At 42.7% G+C, this 19,758-nt stretch overlaps 1 protein-coding gene across 1 annotated transcript in view; it reads left to right on the top strand.

The window, feature by feature from the left end:
* COL4A4 (collagen type IV alpha 4 chain) overlaps nucleotides 1-19,554 on the top strand; it is a 58,417-nt gene extending 38,863 nt beyond the window's left edge. The window contains exons 28-47 of the mRNA XM_054385901.1: nucleotides 541-702; nucleotides 1,306-1,476; nucleotides 2,110-2,253; nucleotides 2,916-3,023; nucleotides 3,259-3,437; nucleotides 4,553-4,616; nucleotides 4,843-4,917; nucleotides 5,380-5,487; nucleotides 5,806-5,913; nucleotides 10,732-10,803; nucleotides 11,562-11,690; nucleotides 12,313-12,420; nucleotides 12,975-13,130; nucleotides 13,770-13,868; nucleotides 14,151-14,159; nucleotides 14,969-15,100; nucleotides 15,656-15,772; nucleotides 16,474-16,662; nucleotides 18,396-18,682; nucleotides 19,291-19,554. Coding sequence (XP_054241876.1) covers nucleotides 541-702; nucleotides 1,306-1,476; nucleotides 2,110-2,253; nucleotides 2,916-3,023; nucleotides 3,259-3,437; nucleotides 4,553-4,616; nucleotides 4,843-4,917; nucleotides 5,380-5,487; nucleotides 5,806-5,913; nucleotides 10,732-10,803; nucleotides 11,562-11,690; nucleotides 12,313-12,420; nucleotides 12,975-13,130; nucleotides 13,770-13,868; nucleotides 14,151-14,159; nucleotides 14,969-15,100; nucleotides 15,656-15,772; nucleotides 16,474-16,662; nucleotides 18,396-18,682; nucleotides 19,291-19,554 — 2,681 coding nt within the window. The remainder of the gene's footprint in view (nucleotides 1-540; nucleotides 703-1,305; nucleotides 1,477-2,109; nucleotides 2,254-2,915; nucleotides 3,024-3,258; nucleotides 3,438-4,552; nucleotides 4,617-4,842; nucleotides 4,918-5,379; nucleotides 5,488-5,805; nucleotides 5,914-10,731; nucleotides 10,804-11,561; nucleotides 11,691-12,312; nucleotides 12,421-12,974; nucleotides 13,131-13,769; nucleotides 13,869-14,150; nucleotides 14,160-14,968; nucleotides 15,101-15,655; nucleotides 15,773-16,473; nucleotides 16,663-18,395; nucleotides 18,683-19,290) is intronic.
* Nucleotides 19,555-19,758: the final 204 nt, after the last annotated feature.

Raw genomic sequence — 19,758 nt, 5'->3', positions numbered from 1 at the left:
ATTTCTTTGCCCAGTTACATAATATAATCCTCAATATCCTGGGTATTACACTTCCCATTTGTGCAGGGGAGTTGTGCTGGTTCCTGCGGGTATCTCCACAGTGCCACTTACTTCCTATTTCACAGCAGATAAATTGCTAATTCCTTTATATTTCTTCCTTTTGCCCAGTCCTAAGCAGACACCCCCCTCCTCTCCCCTATGCAGTGAACACCTATAGAACTGACCCAAGTGCTGTGTAGCTGGTGCAGGCCACTGAGCTCCTGCTGTTCTGCTCCCACACATCAGAAACTAGTAAGGATGATTATGGCAAAAAAGCATGTAGGCAAGAGTTGAATCCAAATCTATGCTTTAAAGAGAGAAGCTGTCCACAACAGCCAATTCTAAATGGCAGAAAAGCATCAGGTTTTACGAACTGTGAAAAAACTTTCAGGATAAGTAAGATATGACAACTGAATTTGTAAACATAAACATTACAGTTAGGAGGTCTGAGGGATGCTGAGTAATGCAAATAAAACATTTTCCAATGGTTTTTGCTTCCAGGACAGCCTGGTACTCCAGGATTTCCTGGTCCCAAAGGCTTCAGAGGCCCAGAAGGTGATACAGGACCACCAGGCTGTCCAGGTTTCCCTGGTCCACCATGTGACATGGGTTTACCAGGGCCACCAGGACTCAGAGGTGTCATAGGCCTGCCAGGATCTCAAGGTACACAATATCCATCCAGTTGCCCCACAGCTCTGAGCTTTGCACATCTTTTCTAGTGGATTAATCACATGGGTTTGTGGCTGGCATTACAAATTGCCAGGGGGTGGCTGCTCATTACTGGTGGTGTACTTATGTTTTGCACGTTTTCTCAAGGAACGGAGAGTGTGCATCTCAGATGCTTCCCAGCTTCCCTTCCCATACTGTTCTTTAACTGTCCAGATCAGCATGTTCATTGTCAACTAATAAACAGAAGAGTTCTTTTGTCCTGAGTAACTGTCACTACTGGCATACGTTCACCTCCTTTATTCTTAAATGGAAGTGTTATTTAGAGAGAGATAGTAGACATGTATCAAAAGTATTTGACTTAGCAGGGATTTTTCACAAAGTGCTTCTACTGCTATGTCTCTCACTAAAGAAATGCAAGAAGACAAAAAATCCAAGTGAAAAATCCAGGAAGAGACAGAAGTCCAGCATGGCAGCAAAGTTTCCAAGTTATTTTGCCATGTTTGATAATACTCAAATTTATACCAAAATCTATCAATTTCTACAGTTGCTGAACTCTTTCACTGCATTTACGTATGTAAATTAAACCTCTTTTTGCAGGCTTACCAGGCTTTAAAGGTCAGAGAGGAGATAGGGGCCTAACTGGGCCACCTGGAATCAAAGGTCTCAAAGGCCCTCCTGGCTCACAAGGTCCACCAGGTCCTCCAGGCTCCCGAGGACTTACAGGACTCCCAGGCAATAGAGGACCACTTGGTTTCCCAGGACAAACAGGTATGATAAACATCCTGCAAGCCACCTCAGCTATCAATTTTCTTGTGGAGGGAGCTGTTAATACTGCTGTTAAAGCTTGGAAGTACTTTTTAGTTTCCTCCCTTCTCAGCTTCAAGAATAAGACTCTAGCAAAGTAGAGGCAATAACAATAGAATCATGGACTGGTTGGAAGGGACCTTTAAAGGTCATCTAGTCCAACTACCATGCAGTGAGCCCATGCTCAGAGCCTGTCCAACCTGACCTGGAATGTTTCCAGGTATGGAACATCTATCACCTCTCTGGACAACCTGAGCCAGTGTCTCACCACTCTCCGCATAAAAGATTTCTTCCTTAGATCATCTAAATGACCCCAGTTTTAGTTTAAAACCATCCTGTCCTGCTAAGAAGTCTGTCCCCATCTTTCTGAGAGGCCCCTTTAAGTACCAAAAGGCTACACTAAGGTCTCCCTGGAGCCTTCTTCACGCTGAACGAACTCAACTCACTCAGCCTGTCCTCACAGCAGAGGGGTTCCAGCCTTTGGATCATTTCTGTGGATGGCTCTGAACTCTGCCTTTGGCTTTATACTGTTCCTTAGAATATGACAATAACAGTACAGCTGACTGAATATGTAAATAAAGCATTTAATATTACCAGGAAGCAAAGGAATTCAAGGACCCCAAGGATTCCCAGGACTCCCAGGAACACAAGGCCAAATGGGAATCCCTGGTGTAAAAGGTGAAGAAGGAAAAACGGGTCCACCTGGGCCTAGTGGAGAATGTGGGGATATGGGTTTAAAAGGTTTGTAAAAATCCCTTTCACTCTGTAATTCTATTACTGTTGTGTTAAGTTTTGTAACTGCTGTGTTAGGAACACATTTATTTCTTCTTCTTGTTACAAGGGTATGTTCACTTCTGGTTTCAGAGAAACTAAATCCAGTTATCCTACTTACAAATGCACAATGAAAAATAACTGAAGAAAAATTCATTCCATTCAGATGAATAGGCGCATTTACCACTAAAAGAGGACAAGATCACTTAAACCTTGAATTCTGAATTGTACACATCTGAAACTTTAGATTTTGCAAGTGTTCTATCATATTATCTGTGTGCTTCAACCTATGGAAAACATACAGGTAATCATCTCTCTAAATATGAATATAGGAAAGAATAACTATCTGCCACATGCAGTCTCACAGACAGTGCACTGTAGAGTGCACAACACAATTGCCATCTTACGTGTTCCAGACAAGCAGGGAGTAACTGAGAGCAGCATCACCTGGGTTACTACTGAATTAACTGAAAACCAAGGGATGGACAATAAATTTCAGCAGTTGCTGAAACAACTGCAAACTGCATTAGTATTTGAAGGCTGTCTCTGTTAGGAAAGTCTTCACTGACATTAACTTTCAGGACATGTCATTCAGTGAGGGTTTACTTACATTCCATGTGTTTGGTTTGAAGGTGAAAGAGGGCCTCCAGGAGACAGTGGCTGTGTGAACATTCGTCTTGAGAAAGGACAGAAGGGGGAACCAGGGTTTCCTGGTGAGAATGGACTTAGAGGTGAAAGAGGTAAGTGTATAAAATAAAGCCTTGAATACACACACATTCATCTGAGAGATTTTTCACAGCTGCATTAACTTCCAGCTACTCCATTGTGTTCATAGATTCTTAAACTAGCAGGCTACATTTTTTGGACAAGTACTAAGGCAATACATGAAGTGAGAGAGCATAGCTTTATTATAAATAAGCATCAAATAGTGGCTTGACTGTATTGATCATTAGCTTGCTCTGCAATTACCTTCAGGTGAAAAAGGCAGCACTGGTTTCAGAGGCACCCCAGGGTTTCCAGGGAAGAATGGTGTCCCAGGATTGCCAGGTGACCACGGTGACACTGGAGTGATGGGGTTTCCTGGATTCCAGGGTTTCCCAGGACCAAAAGGCTTTAAAGGAATTAGAGGCTTTCAAGGACAACCAGGTGACCAGGTAAACAAAGTGGCTGGGTTAAGTTATCTCCTCCTTCCAATGAATACGATGAAGGAAACTGCTATTGTACTTACCCACTAAATTTTCCTCCTGAGAAGTCTGTAATAGGAATAAGGAAATTCCTTAATGCAACTCTTCAAAGCTTTGATGACATTTTATCAGGAACTGCAGTCAGAGTCCACAGAGAGCCTCCCTGTGCTGTGTCTGTGATTGTCACGTTGCCACGTGGCTGTAGTGCACTAATCATGGTGGGTGCAAAAAATGGATGCACAATCAAATCTTCAACATCATTCCTAGGAACAGATTGACAAATCACTGCAGAGATCATAACACAGCAGCAGCACAGGCAGGAAATCAATACATAGCTGCTTCTTCATACCTGCTTTGTGGAGCAGCCAAGCCAAGGGACCAGATGAAACAAGTCTTCTGTGCCCGTAACAAGGGCTTGCACCAAACAGAGCCTGGGCAAGCAACATTGCTCAAAAACAAATAATACAACCCCCCACAAATATCATATGTGGATGTAGGGTAAAATTCTGCAGTGGCTTGTATGCTAAGTTGCCAGTGAAATTACATGGAGCATAAATGACAGCTGTAGGGTTTTTTTGGTAAAGGATCGTATCTTTGCTTGCCTTGTCTTTTACATCACTGCTTTGAGGAGATAATTGTGTACTGCTGATTATAGGTCATTACTCAAAAGGGAAAATAGAGAAATCTTTACATTTTACTGTTTCATCACAACACATTTCTGGTTACTGTTTATAATAAGTTTTGGGTAACGTACAACAATATTTGGTACATTTTTTGGTAACTTTTAAATCAAATTATTCAAGCCATCTGTGGGGAATTGTAGCTGTTTGAGCCAAGAATCAGCACAAACTATAAAAGCAGAAACTCAGAATGATTAGCAAGCCTAATCTACAGTTTCTTGGAGGTGTTAGTGGTCACTGTTAGATGTGTAACAAACACCTGATGAGGTTAAGTATGGTTTTGCTATTCGTATTGATTGCTGCTCCATTTACCAGTGGTAAGGGAACCAGATGCTCTTACAAATCATTCCTGCAACACATGCCATATCTCAAACATTTTTATTTTGTTTTAAAAAAAAAAATCAGGGTGACGCTGGCTTGCCTGGAATCCCTGGAAATCCAGGACTGACTGGCCCAAAAGGGTCTAAAGGTAATGAATCTTCCCAGGAGACATGCTAAAACAAAGTTAGTACTTCAGGACAAGCTGAGCTGTCAGATAATTTGCATGCGCCAAAGCATTTTTCCTTCTGTGTTACCTCAGTCCCTTTTATAGCTGTTAATATCTATGAGTAAATTATCAGATCTTACAAAATTGCTTTGGTTTTGTTGATGACAAGGAAGACTTGTATGAAATCAAAGTCATTGTACCTCAACAGGCAGGAGAGGTGACCCAGCTCCTCTGCTTGGTGCACATGGTTGCAAAGGGCCTCCTGGAGATCCAGGATTACCAGGTACTTCCAAGTGAAGGAAATATTGGACATAAGAACTTATTTTCTCTAAGTGTTATTAGCAGAGAAGGATCTCTGCTTCCTCTGCATATTGAGTGATATTTTCTATATTTACAAACACAGGGACTAGAGAGGCATCACCATGTGCAGCACAGCTAGTATGAACATAGGAGGCAGAGCCTACTGTATTCTAGTGTAGTATTGTTGAACATACTAATACTGACCAGGATAAAACCTGGCTTGGCTACACCTTGCTAGCCATTTCTGCTCTGTCAGCTGTCACCAGAGAGATCAGCATCATTCATTGCTCATAAATAGATTCAGGGAGATAAAGTATTTGAATAGAATTATTTTGCTAGTCAAGAAAACCCTTACTGAGCTTTTACATTTTTAAACCTATCATGAGATGTAGAATGGGCAACTTTAAACAAATAAAGATTGGATGTTTAATTTTCTTCCTTTAAGGATTCTCTGGATTCCCAGGAGAAAAGGGCTCACCAGGTATCCAAGGACAACCCGGAAAACCAGGATCCAAGGGCGACCCTGGATACCCAGGAATACCTGGATTTCCAGGTAATGCCAATGGTTAATAAATAGTGCGATGTAACAGCTCAGAAGAGATTTCAAACAAGAAAATGCAGCTGAGGAGGAGGCTAGAGAAATCAGAGATCATATGAAGGCGTGTATTGAAAGTCATTTCAGCACTTACAGGCAGCAGCAGTAGTCTGTCCAGGGTCTCAGTGAGCCAGATACATCAGTTCTTCACACATTCCCATGCACCTACAGGTACCTCTGGTCAACACAGTGTGCTGCATAGCATGAAACAAACAAACATCAACAGTTTAATGGATTTTCATATTCACAAATTGTTGGGTTTTCCCCACCATTCAGGAGCTACAGGTCCTGAAGGACTGCCAGGAGAACCTGGAGAAAAAGGGAAGCATGGGATTTTGGGAGCTCCAGGATTGCAAGGATTAGCTGGACCCCAAGGCAGAAAAGGTAAGCAGTAACAGTGCAGCTCTGCTGGTAACAAAGCAGCACCAGACATAAATACCGTTTGGTGGTGAAAATGGAAAGGCCTAACTGTGAGCACCATTCTGATTCTGTGTTCTCTTAAACTAAATTAAGTCAGTTTACATCACCTTTGAAAAGTCATATAAATGTTATCTCAGACAACTGGGCTACGGTGCAGAACAAGTAAAGGAAAAGATAAAAACAGATTCAGGCTCAGCTGATGTAACCAATAGAAGCTGAGGAAGGAAAAAAGAGTTTGCAGTAATTCAAATGTTTTTTGGTTGTGCTGTGTTCTGCCTTTTCACCATGGAGTGCCACTGTTCCTCTACAAAACCCAGCAGACTGCTACAGACTGTGATGTCTCACTCATTTGCTTTAACGAGTTCTGATAAGCTATCCGGGGTTGTGTTTTGTTGTTTGTTGTTTTCTCCTAAAGTTGATTTTTGGTGGATTTAACATAGAAACGTTTCCTCCACATACTAAATTTCCACTTCTCACATTGACTGTTATGTTTAGATTGAACAGCAGTTCATATGTGCAGTTGGTTTTGTGGGAGAACATTAGTAATTTTTACCATACTCAGCATGATATATTGAAATAAGTTAAATTTATACGACATGAAGAAAGGTCATCACCCATTCACTTCATATCCTCTTTTATAGCGTGCTTCATCACCAGCTACTGGACAGGAAGAATAGTATTAACACCCCATATACAGAAATCACAGTAAAGTAACACCTAGAGCTGTAATAAATGGTTAGAGAGGAAAATAGATTCACTTTTCCAAACTCAGCCCAAGGAAAGATTGAGAAGATTATAGTAAAACTACCAAGCATTTAAATGAAAACTGGAAGCCATGTATGATTGCTTGCAGTAAATAAGATGTGCTGATTTGAACTGCCACAACCAACTTCTTTCTATTGCATAGTTAAGATAGGGCAGAAGCCAGGACAGATCCTTTTGTTGTTGCAAACAATATCTGCTGTACTAGAGATCTGCATTGACAGGGATGTCTAAATTGAGAGGGGTCAAAAAGAACCCAAACAAAAAAAAACCAAAACCAAACAAACTGCAAACCATTCTTCTGCTGAAAACTTAGTGCCAGATGGACTTGAGCAACCCGGTCTAATAGGAGGTGTCCTTCCCTACGACAGGGGAGTTTTAATTAGATGATCTTTAAGGTCCCTTCTAACCCAAACCATTCTGTGACTCTTTCCTTCTTGTCATAAGTGGCAGGACACTTCTTTTCTATGTTGTGTAGAAGTTATCTTAAGTCCTGCCTGGGAAACAGACTAACATAGGTGCTGCAGAGGGAACAGTTCAGTTCAAATGGCATTTCGCTAGAGACCAAGTTGCTTGCTATTGCCAGTGTAATTGAAAAAGGTAACACTTTCAATATTATACCCAGTAATGAAAACTAAATGGAATTTGTACTCCAATTCAATGGGAGAATATTTATCTCGACACTATTTTCAGTAAATGCTGTTGCTAGTGTTAGAAGTCAGATGGTTAATTGGCTGTTCATAGCTTAGTACAGGGCCTTGTTAGTCCAATTGCTTCTCATTTACATTAAATGTCCTTTTTTTTTTTTTCCAAACATTTGTCAGTCAAAGGCTTAGTCTGGCAAGCCTTACTTGTGAGTAATCCTTGATGAAGCAAGTAATATTAAAGACATCAGCAGAATTACTGGTGTGAGTAGAAGCTGAACTGGGCTGTAAAATACAGAAACAGTGGTTCATACACAGGTCAGCCAATTCAGCTGTACCTAGAAATATGGGGCTATAGCAAGCCAACACTCTAGAATTACAAGTGCTGATATTATAATGGATTGTTGGCAAAGGTGTCTGAAATTCCCTGGAAAGCAAGTAAACCAGGCCATCAATCTTGACTGAATAAGCTGGAGATCAAAAAGTTTTAAATGGTGACCTCAGTGCCAAAAATAGTTAGGAGTTCATAACCATTGTAAAATGCCACTGTTAAATTCCCTGGGTTGGCATGCAATAAATGTGAACGTGGGAATGGGCCTGAAGCACAAGCAGGTTACAGAAAGCAGGGCTGAAATCTGGAGTGTCATGAAAAGCTAAAGAGCAGTTAATTAAAGGCATAGAAGATATTACAGGCTGGATTATTAATATCCCGTATTAGAAAAGGGATTACATGGCGAGTATATTATCAATGCCTTGCAGGTTTTCAAACAATCTGCTGGATTTAAAATTTTTCCAGAGAAGTGTTTGCCATGGGCTGGATTTCACTTTTTTTTTTCCTTTCTTTTCACTCCTTGGTTACAATTTAACTGAAATAATTCATCAGTTTCTGAGAACAAAGCTGTGGGATTATCCTTTTTGGTGTGTCTGTTAGATAACTCCAGAGCCCTCCTATTTTTCCTTTGTCAGAAGGACCTTTAAATTTGGCAAGTGAAGCAGCTGATGGAGGGCATTTGTGTTGCTGTTCCTGTGATTCATGCTCTGGATATATGTTGATTTGTGTGCTGCAGGAGATGCTGGGATCCAGCACAGGGACTGAAACAGCCTACATCTTCTGTATCAGGAAGTAGCTAGATGGGGAATAGGAGACAGACGGACAGATAGCTCAGAGTGTTGGAAAACAAACCAACCAAAACACAACAAAGTTGCAGCTGGACAGGAAATCCTACATGTCAGAGGGAGAACCTTCCCCGGTGGGGAAGGAAATTAGGTAGAGATGAGGAGCAAAGGTGGAACATTAGGGGTTGGAAGGGATCTCAGAAGATCATCCAGTCTAACCCTATGCCAGAGCAGAACCACCTCAAGCAGGTCACATAGGAACAAATCCAAGCGGGTTTTGAATGCCTGCAGAGAAGGAGGCTCCACAACTTCTCTGGGCAGCCTGTTCCAGGGCTCTGTCACCCTCACAGTGAAAAAGTTTTTCCTTATGTTCTCATGGAACCTCCTCTGCTCCAGCTTGCACCCATCATTGCCCCTTGTCCTATCATTGGGCATCACTGAGCAGAGTTTGGCTCTGTCCTCCTGACACTGCCCTTCATATATTTATAAACATTAATGAGGTCACCCCTCAGTCTCCTCTTCTCTAAAGAGACCCAGCTCCCTCAGCCTGAACTCATAGGGAAAATGTTCCACTTCCTTCATCGTCTTTGTGGCTCTGCACAGAACTCTTTCAAGCAGTTCCAGTCCTTCTTGAGCTGAGAGGCCCAGAACTGGGCACAATATTCCAGATGGGGCCTCACCAGGCAGAGTAGAGGGGGAAGAGAACCTCTCTCAACCTAATAACCACAGCTCTGCTAATACTCCCCAGGATACCACTGGCCTTCTTGGCCACAAGGGCACATTGCTGGCTCATGGTCATCCTTCTGTCCACCAGGACTCCAAGGTCCTTTTCCCCTATGCTGCTCTCCAACAGATCAGCCCCCAACCTATACTGGTCCATGGGGTTGTTCTTTCCCAAATTCAAGACTCTGCACTTGTTCTTATTGGATTTCTCCCCACTTAGCTCTCCAGCCTGTCCAGGTCTTGCTGGAAGAGAGACATAGCAGGCACTGACACTATGGTTCACCTTCTTGTGATCTGTGTCCACTACAAGCTGTCCCTCTCAGGAGCAAGAAGCATCCCAAGTGAATTCATCAGTTTGAAATCTCCTTGGAACCTGTTACCAAACAACCCACTGGTTTTGCCAGGTCTGCTCCTATCACCAGGTGACAGACTGCTGGCTGCAGCTGATGTGTACATCTTCACAGCTGATACTCAGCTATGGACAGCTTAGGAAAGTACCCACTGCTAATGACAGGGAGACACTTTATCTTCCACCGCAAGTGACAAACAGCATCTCAGATTAGTTCAATATATGAAAGAGAAAAAATTGCCATCTGTTCTTACTTGTGGTGTTCAAGCAATTTGCCAAAAAGCACAGATTATAAAGCAAAAGTTGTAACTGAGTACCATGAACACTCAGCCTGTGATCTGGTCACCTAGAGAACATCACTAGGGACAAAGCTGCTCTGTTCTATCCATGTCAGCACAGCTCTCAACTACAGATCTGCTGTCTTCAAAGACTTTGTGCTGTCACTTTAAAGACTCTTTGTAAGAGAGTGATGCAAAAAAGCACAGTTTTGTGGGAAACCTGCAGGACCAGGGAAAAGAAGCTGGGTGAAAATTTCACTCCTTTCTAGCACAGCTAGATTAAATTGGGCTTAAAATTGGAACAGAAGCTGTAAAGAAGTGACAGCTTTGCAGTTATTTTAGGTAGTGTCTGCATCCCAGTAGCCTGGTCACATAGCAATAACACTGCTAACACTGGAAACTAATCACAGATAGCAGCAATAATCTGGCCACAGACACGAGGTTCATGAGACAGTAAATTAGTCCCATACTGAGCTCCTGCTGCTAGCTGTAGTACAGAAATAACTAAAGGATTAAATCATAGAATCATAGAATCATTCAGGTTGGAAAAGGCCCCTGGGATCACCAAGTCCAACCATTAACCCTATTGTACGATGTTCACCTCTAAACCATTTACCCAGGCACCACATCCAAACCACCTCCCTGGGCAGCCTATTCCAATGTCAAAGATATGTTTTGCTGATTGCTCTGATGTCAAACTATTATCATGGCTGTTGTCAGATTTTTCACATTTTCCTTTCCAAAAAGGCTGCACTCAGGGGCAACGAGATCTCGTGTTCTGTCGCCGATAAGAATCGGCTTCAGCTTGATATCCTCTCTTGATCCAGAATGTTTTGTCAGAAGAAAAGTGGCATAATGTTTAATTAAGGGGATTATTGTGGCACTCTGTCACGCCTGTAATACTCCTCAGGTCTTCCTGGACTGCCTGGACTGGATGGCTTGGATGGACTAAAAGGTCAGAAAGGTTCTGCAGGAGCTCCAGGTAAAGAAGGGAACAGAAAAATCTTCTCTTAGTGACTGAATATGCAGGGACTGATGCATGTAATTTTGATGCTTGCCTTACCAGAAGGTATCATTCAAGCTCAGACACAACCTTTCAAACCTAGTAAGTATGCCTGGTGACACACCTGCAGTTGAGAGGAGGAAACTTTCTGACTGCCATTACTCACAAGTTTTCTTGGATCCTGTTTATAAAATGGAAGTGTTGAGCACAGATGACTCAAAGGACAGCCAAGTCTCCAGGTTTTCTATATGTTAAAGATGAAACTAACAAATTAAAAGGAGACTTTGAAATCCCAAGCCTATTAACATCCATGAGAGCTGTGCCACAAACTTAAGAGGAATTTGGATTTCACTCATGCTGATCCATTTGCAACTTTCAAAGGTGCTTTTGAAGCAGTATTGAAAAACACCATCTCTCCATCTATCTGGAGATGACAAGTTTATGCTGATAGAATATTACATTTAGGACCATGCTATCAGTTTATATTTCAAGTTACAGATAACAACACTGCATAAGACAACCCCTGAAGAAGAGTATTAAAGCAGAGATTACTTTCTTTAAAATAGATTAATTAGGGCCAGATTCAACAAAACTCTATCTAGCTTCCAAGAGAGAACCAGAAAAACAGCACTAGGCAGCCCCTGCAAGGAGGAACATATGCAGGTGGTATTTGTATTCTGCACATCTGTATTTGTACTCACTGCATGCTTTATGTACACAATTGTTTTCCTATAAAGGTCAAAGTGAAACAGGGCCTCCAGGATACCCGGGAGAACTTGGACCAAAAGGAGACAGAGGTGAACCTGGATGGCCTGGTATTTCAATTCCAGGCCCCCCTGGAGAACAGGGATTCCCAGGATTCCCAGGTAAGAGGGGTTTTCTCCTTAGTGCTGCCTTGCAGAGGTGAAATGAAGCTCATAAAGGGACTTGCCCTGGTTATTATGAACGTTAATATAAGCTTCCCTGCCTAAAAACATCTGCTACAGTAAAATGCTGATGTTACATGCTGAAACAGAGACCCCAGCATCTCTTGTTTATTATGTTACAGGAGAGGAGCGAAAGAGAATAGAAAATTATGAACTTGGACAGACTCAGGACCTTATCCTGCTCCAGGCAGGATGATTTCACAAGCCTCACTCATCTGACATTTTTAACATTTCTCCCCGTGTTGAAATTTGGGAGAAGGCAGGTGTTTGTGGCAGCCTGCCAGCATGTGAGGATGCAGTCTTGAGTTTAAGTAGATTTTATAGAAGGAAGTAAACATTCTAGAAAGATGAATCTTGTTTATCTTTTACAAGGTATCTGCACTAACCTATTTACTGCTGTGCTCAGGATACAAGTGAGAACTACAGGTTACCTCGATGACTTCATGTGGCAGCACTAATTTAGTAACTTAGTTCTGTAATCCAAAAAAAATCCTGGGTATTATTTGTTTTGCTTTGTTTTAGTGTTTAAGGGTTTTTTTTTTTTTAAAACATCATCCCTTAGGTAGAAGAGGACCAGCTGGACCCATTGGACCTATGGGAAGATGTCCTGATAGTGCTTCTCCTGGTCCCCCTGGTGATCAAGGACCACCTGGTTTGGATGGAATCAGAGGTATTGAAACAAAACATAAATTTGATGACGTAAAAAGAAGATCCCAAAACTGAGGCTACCAGGAGTCACTGGAATACTGTATAAAAGTGCACTGGGAACAAAGAAACCAGCCAGTACCTCAGTGAATCCACCTCAGTGAACACTGGATAGATCACCAGAGCAAGGGTAAAAAAGATCTCCAGGTTCAGTTTCTGGCTTCTATGGGAATTCTGTACAAGGCCTGCTGCTACAAGACAGCTCCATTCCCACAGAAGCAAACAGAAATAAGATTGCTGACCTCTCTTTCTAGCAAGAAGGATAAAACGTGCTGGCCAGAAACATGCTGCTGTTGGTAAACCCGCAAAAAGCTTTCCGGTTCAATGCCAGCCCTGGGAAAGCTCAAGCTGCCAATTCTTTTGTAAGCATTTGAATAGACTCCACTTCTGTTATGAGCAGGGGCTGCTAGGGATCCAGTCATTTCTGGTCCTCAGATGGAGCTCTTTCAAGCTGTTCTGAACCCTTACATGAAGTTTATGCTTTGTGTTTATATTAAGAATAAAGTTCCTTTACAACAGGTCATCCGGGGAACCCTGGACGTCCTGGGGAGACTATCTTTGTGCGAGGAGATCCTGGTGATACTGGTTTCCCAGGGGCACCAGGTAATCCTGGGCAGCGAGGGCAGCAAGGAGCCAGAGGTCCTCCAGGGAAGCAAGGAAGAGAAGGCCCAAAGGGTATGTATGATCCAAGATGTTTGTAACTAACATGCCCAGCCCTGTGCATCTGAGCCTTGTGCACAGGGCACTGCCATTGCAAACAGCCAGACCAAAAGAGGGGTTCTGTACATTTCATAGTTGTTCTCTGTTACCTACAAATAAATGTAGAAGGTCAGAGCAGAATCAGATTCACACGTTCTGCTTCCAACAACTTGCTGGAAGGCTCCCATGCCAACCTGAAAATGAGGCAGTACATTTTGGGTCTACCAGGTAAAGCAAACCTTGTCCTCTCTGCAGGGGTCTTGAGAAACTATGGGAGATGCAGAAGTATTTGAACAGAGTCTCACACCTGCCACCTGTCAATAGCTTTGGGCTTTCCACAGATCCTTCTGTTTGAAAACAACCATCTACATGCTCTGCTTATCCCACACACTGTACAAGTTCTATCTACACTAATCCCTTCCAGTCTCTACAAAAAGTCTTACCTTGAATTCAGTTCAAGACCATGGAGAGAAGAGGAAAGTCTGCATTTCTACCTGAGACACAGAGCTAAGCTGTGCAAGCATTTTTTGTTACTCAAGCAGCCAGACTTCATCTTATTTATGAGCTCACCTCGGAATGTGATCACATGTAACCACACAACTGTTTTCTTTCCAGGTCCTATGGGAATACATGGCCCACAGGGTCCACCTGGTGCTACAGGACAACAAGGAGACCAAGGTTTTCAAGGAAAACCTGGTCCCAGAGGTCCCACAGGTAGTTGTGAACCTGTTGCTCCTTGTCACTGAATTGTTACTGTAATCTATACATAGAGAATCTAATTGCATACAAACAATTCAACAGTTTCTGAAGGAAAAAACAAACAACTGATTTCTCCTTTGAGTTGTGTACAATTGTCTGAGCTGTATCTTTGTTTCTGATGTCACCTCAAGTAAGAGATTTCCCTTCTCATTCCATCCTTTATTTTACATGCCTAAAACCTGCTCCTGCCCTTCCCACAATGGTCACGATCTGCTTTCCGTTCTTCAAATCCTTCAGGTTTCACAGGTAAATCGTGGACTTTTCATGTGGGCTTCCTTCTGTATGGATATTTCACTCTTACTGGAAAACATTCTGGGCTTGGTCACAAGGAGCAGTAGTTAGAGCTACAACAATATGGCTCTGCGTTTTGTCACATCACTAGTGAGCACAGCCAAGCAGACCAACCTCATGAGTGTCCTGCTGTGAGAAGTCTCATGCTGTCATGTTGATTCCACTTGGGAAGCACACTTGTTTCAAATTTACTAGTTTAGTTTTTGGTTGTTTTCCAATCGAAAATTTAGGAAAAGCTTGAATCCTAACGTGGGATTACTACAAACATTCAACTTTTAATGTGACTAAAACTGATCACATTCAGATTTTGTCTGAAAGTACAAATAGCCAATAGCTCCCAGTAGCTTCAATACATGGTTATAATTAAAGAATGGACACATTTTATTTTAAATGGGTGCTGGGAGTTAAGCTGCTTATTGATGGGTCTGCAGTCACAGAGCAGGCAAAGTACTCCAAACCTTCACAGGTGCCAAGGTGTTTGCGCTGAAGTTTGGTACAATTTCGGCTTTAGCCCAAATCAGTCTGGGGCACATCAAGACAAAAACTGTACACCAAATATTTGAAACACATCAGCTAGCATACACTAGCTAGCACATACTGGCTATACTAAAAGACCAAGAGTAAAACCAAAAGCAGTGAAACTCGAGAATTCAAGATTTTAAAATATTTCAAGTATACACTTGACTAGCAAAACCACCAACAGTTACACGTGGGGGTTATTAACCAATTTTCTATCTAATTTGCTTCCCTTTTACACATTCCAGGTGACCCTGGTGAACCAGGAAAAACAGATGATTCCTGCCCTGTAATCCCAGGGCCTCCTGGGGAGGCAGGGCAAAGAGGAGAGGATGGCTCTGCAGGATCACCAGGGCCAATAGGCCACCCTGGGCCCCAAGGTAAGCTTATCTTTGGAAAGCTTGGATGTCTGTTTTAGCCATTTAGATAACCAACTTAAAAGGGTCAGTGTCAGTGTTACTTTGCTATGGCCATCAGGAACCAGAACATGGCCTTCCCCTTCCCCACCAGGTACAGTCCAGGTCTGCAAGTGCTCCAATAGCTGCATCACTACAGTTAAAGACTTTGCTGAACTGGGTGCTAAAAGGATGAATTACAGCTCCTTACATGGTGCAGATACTGATGGCAATTCTGCAAGAGGCTTCTCACAATAATGTCTGATAGTGCTTTGATTTCAGCTGTAAATCACACAAGAGAGGACATAATACCACAGCAGCAGCTGCTGTTGCTGAAGTCCTGACCCTGAGCTACTACTCTGGTCTCAAAGTGACTAAGTTGTGAAGACAATTCCCAGCAGAAGCAGTTCTGCTGCTCTCTGCCCTGCAGCATCATTTCTTGGTGGTGGCAGCTCTGCTGACTGGTGTGCTGTTTGGACAACCTGTAACCTTTGTATTTCACATGGCTGCATTTAAAGTATGGCACTTTCCCTTATCTAGGACAAAAAGGGGAAGAAGGGTCATGTGGCCTGCCAGGCCAGGATGGTTTACCAGGGGCACCTGGGCCACCAGGTGACCAAGGGAACAGAGGAGAGCAAGGATACACAGGGCCACAAGGTAGGGATGGAACGACTTTTGGACAAGAGATGTGCAAGATGTAGAGACTAAGTTTTTTCTCTGCTCCCCCCATCACACATGGATATATCCACCTCTAGCCTGAGATACAATGACATTTCTTTCCCCCTCTCAGTTCAAGCACTGACAATGATGTTTGTGAATGATAAGCAGACTTATCAAAAGAAAATTTATCTTAGCTTCCATTCTTAACTAGAAAGGCAATTAGCATGCATGCAGAAGCACCATATATCACTAGGTCTGCCCTTCTGAGTCTGGGCTAATAGAGCCCTGTCTGTGAATAATTAGAAGTGTATTTTAACTGTGACTGCTGCTTAATAAATTAATGGTTTAATACAGTTGAATAAGGGACATGGACTGTTACTGCAGGTATTCAAATTCAGTCCAGACAAGTCATCCTAGGGAGTGGGAAATGATTGCCCACCTTGGTTCCCTTAATCCAAAGAGCACAGGACAGAGCTGTGGTAAAAAAAGCCAGCTGTCAATGGTTCACTAGAAACCTAGTTAAAATTTCTCTCCCAGTAGAGGGATAATATGAGTACTGGTATCACTATGGCCCATGTCAACTTGTGAAGTTGCAAGGAACCCCTTCTTGAACATTTAAATACAGTGAAAGATAAAAGTCGCTACTCACTAAGTGCTCAAACAAGTAAATTTCTGTTACCTTTTCTCCTGTGTCTAAGGTCCACCTGGCCAGACTGGTATCCCAGGACCACCAGGCCCCCATATTAGATCTGCAAGTGGCTTCTTGCTTGTCCTTCACAGTCAGTCAGACAGAGAACCACTATGTCCACAAGGGATGCCCAAATTATGGGCTGGCTACAGTCTGCTGTACCTGGAAGGACAAGAGAAAGCTCATAATCAAGATCTTGGTATGTACTGTAGTACACAATTGCTCTCCAGTTAAGGTCTGATACAGTATGGTCTGTACAGTGAAAGGAAAGTCAAATCAAGCACACCATAGCACCAGAAAATACCTGTTTTCTACAGACTCAAAACTGATTTAAACTGATTATAATGAACTTGATTATGATGTCCTGTTATGTGACCCATTTAAAATAAATTTTAAAAAGTATTCCTGTAACTGTGAGGAGAAGTTGGAGAGACAAGTGGTTTATCTCACTCATCCTCACTAGTCATTTTGGGCTGTCTTTGAGCTCATTGAGGAGATTTCCTAGACCAGGAATTTCATCTGGCTGCTCTGAAATAACTCCCTGGAGGATCTGCTCCTTTTTTACTGCAGAGACAGTTTAGGAGAAGAGATGGGTAGCTCAGGTGGATACAGCTGGGTAGTGCAAATATGCTTTACAAATAAAATTATGCATTGTGTGTACAGCAGAACTGCCTGCTTTAAGACTCAGAAGGTATGTTTTTGGAAGAGACAGAGCCCAGTTTCTCCCAAAGACAGCTCTTTTTGGTGCCTCAGATCATTCCTTCTACAATTCTGTGTAAAATTAGCTCTTTAAATAAGCTGCCTGATGTTCAGCCTCAGAAACTGTTTAGTGGCAATTTGCAGAAAAGGTATGTCCTGATTCTTTTTGACTTGTTCTACAAGAGGCAGAGAAGTCTCCTGGGAGGAAAGATCAAGGACCTAAAAAGCTGGTAAAAAAAAATGTTTACAAAAAACAATAAAAAAAGATATATTTTTAGTACAGCAGTGTCATTTTGACATGTTTTCACCACTGTGCGTTTGCCATTGCCAGCTGGTAACAGAATGCCTCATAAAGCAGTGAAAATAAGACTCAAGAGAAAATAAAGTCCCTGTTCCTTGTGACCAGTGTGTTCTTTTCACAGATATTTTCTGAGAAAGGAAAATCCAGATCCATTATTAGGAGTGGAATGGAATTTTATCACTGATAAACAAACCTGGTCTCTGGAAAGATCACCTCTTTAAGGAGGGCATTAGGGCTTGAGGGTATTACAGAACTAATACAGCACACAGAGTTCAAGGCAGAACTTACTTGCAGTGATTATTATTAACTAAATAAATTATCATGGGCTTGGTCTGAATTCAGTTCTGGCAAAGGAACTTCACCTCTGCAGCATGCTGAAGCATGCTCTAGTCACTGCCCAATTCCCACTGCTGTCTGCCTGATGAGAGCTGTACAGACCCAGCTCTGCAAAATCCCTCCATCCTTCCATTTCACTTTGAGAGGCTGCGAAACCTCTCTGGAACACACTACAACAGCTGCTGAGACTTCAGCTCAGCACCCCAGTAGCAGCAGCTTGCCATACTGTACCACAATTTTCTGTTTATCAGCTTCTTACTGCTCCTCATGAGCATGTGAGCAGCTCATCTCCTCTTAAACCAGCCACCACCTCCTGCCCGATTTGTTTCTCAGCGTTGGTACAGCTAAGAAATTTATTATAACTGTTTGCCATGATGACCATCTACACACCTGCACACTGGGTTCAGACAATTAAGCATCATTGGTAGAAAAAGATTCTGTTGACAGTAGTAAGTTGCTTTAGGTCAAGAACCTGCGAGTTTGAGATTGGTGAACTACAAAACTCCTGTTAAGTTTTATGGTCAGGACACCAAATCCTCTTCTCAGTTTACCAAGAAAGAAGTGGAGTGATTCTCCTTATTTGTGGTTATTTCCAGGCTTGGCAGGCTCTTGCCTGCCTGTGTTCAATACCATGCCTTTTGCTTACTGCAACATCAACCAAGTCTGTTACTACGCCAGCCGGAATGACAAGTCCTACTGGCTGTCCAGCGCTGCCCCTTTGCCCATGACACCGCTCTCAGAAGAGGAGATTGAGCCTTACATCAGCAGGTGTGCTGTGTGTGAGGCCCCAGCACAGGCAGTGGCAGTGCACAGCCAGGACCAGTCCATTCCTCCCTGCCCCATCAACTGGAGAAGCCTCTGGATAGGATATTCCTTTCTGATGGTAAGTCTGGGCGCACAATCATGTATCTAAGCTTCTTTCAACCTTTAGAACGCCCCCGCTGTATGAAAGACTTCTAGCTCTGCAAAGCAAACTGTCCAGTGCCTGGCATGCACTTAAAAGGGGAATTCCCAAAAATGGAAATGAGATGAGGGTTAGTTCCAAGCTGCAAAATTTGGCTCTAGCTTTACAGGCTAAAGTCACAGCCTCAGCTACAGATTTTTCACAGTTAAAGACTTTGCTTTCTTGTCTTTAAAAGACAACAGGATTTTCATGTACAAAGACACATGTTTCAGAAACAGAGCCCAGGTCTTTCTAATGCTACCCTCCAGTTCCATTTGCAACAGTTTAGATAACAGCAATGGTTAGAGCTGACCTGGATTATTCTTTTCTTCTAAGTACCAGAAAAGTGAGTGAGCTGGCTCTAGACTTCTAAGATCAACTCATTGCAGAGCACATTAACACTTTCTCCAGCACAGTAAGTTCACTCCAGCCTAAGATCACCAAACAATAGCACAGTTTAAAAGCAAATATAGTCAGCAGGAGACAGATGAAAGCTATTTTTGTATTTTTTCCACACAGTTACCAAATTCTTTTACTGTTCTTTCCAGCACACTGGGTCTGGTGATCAGGGTGGTGGACAGTCCCTAATGTCACCTGGAAGCTGCCTAGAAGACTTCAGATCAGCTCCATTCATCGAATGCCAGGGCCAGCGGGGGACATGCCAGTTTTTTGCTAATGAATACAGCTTCTGGCTAACGACCGTGCTGCCTGAGCTGCAGTTTGCATCAGCCCCCAGGTCAGGAACTCTCAAAGAAGGCCAAGAGCAGAGGAAAAAGATCAGTAGGTGCCAGGTATGCCTGAAGCACGGCTAGCTAGTGAAACAGAAGTGGACAGCCAAAGCCAGACTTGTCTGAGAATGAACATGTTAAAGGTTTAAAGATCACTGAATAGATTTGGAACTGTGCAACACTGCTCCTCTGATTTGAATGGAGGTACAGGACTGACAGGTAAAGGATCTGCTGAGCCTCACCCACCACTGTGCACACATGTACAGGCAGTAAATCTGGTGTAAATGA

The sequence above is a fragment of the Indicator indicator genome, chromosome 13, assembly GCF_027791375.1.
Source record: "Indicator indicator isolate 239-I01 chromosome 13, UM_Iind_1.1, whole genome shotgun sequence".
In the NCBI taxonomy this organism is placed as follows: domain Eukaryota; kingdom Metazoa; phylum Chordata; class Aves; order Piciformes; family Indicatoridae; genus Indicator; species Indicator indicator.
Note: the sequence above shows the minus strand (reverse complement) of the source record. Positions and strands in the feature narration are given on the sequence as shown.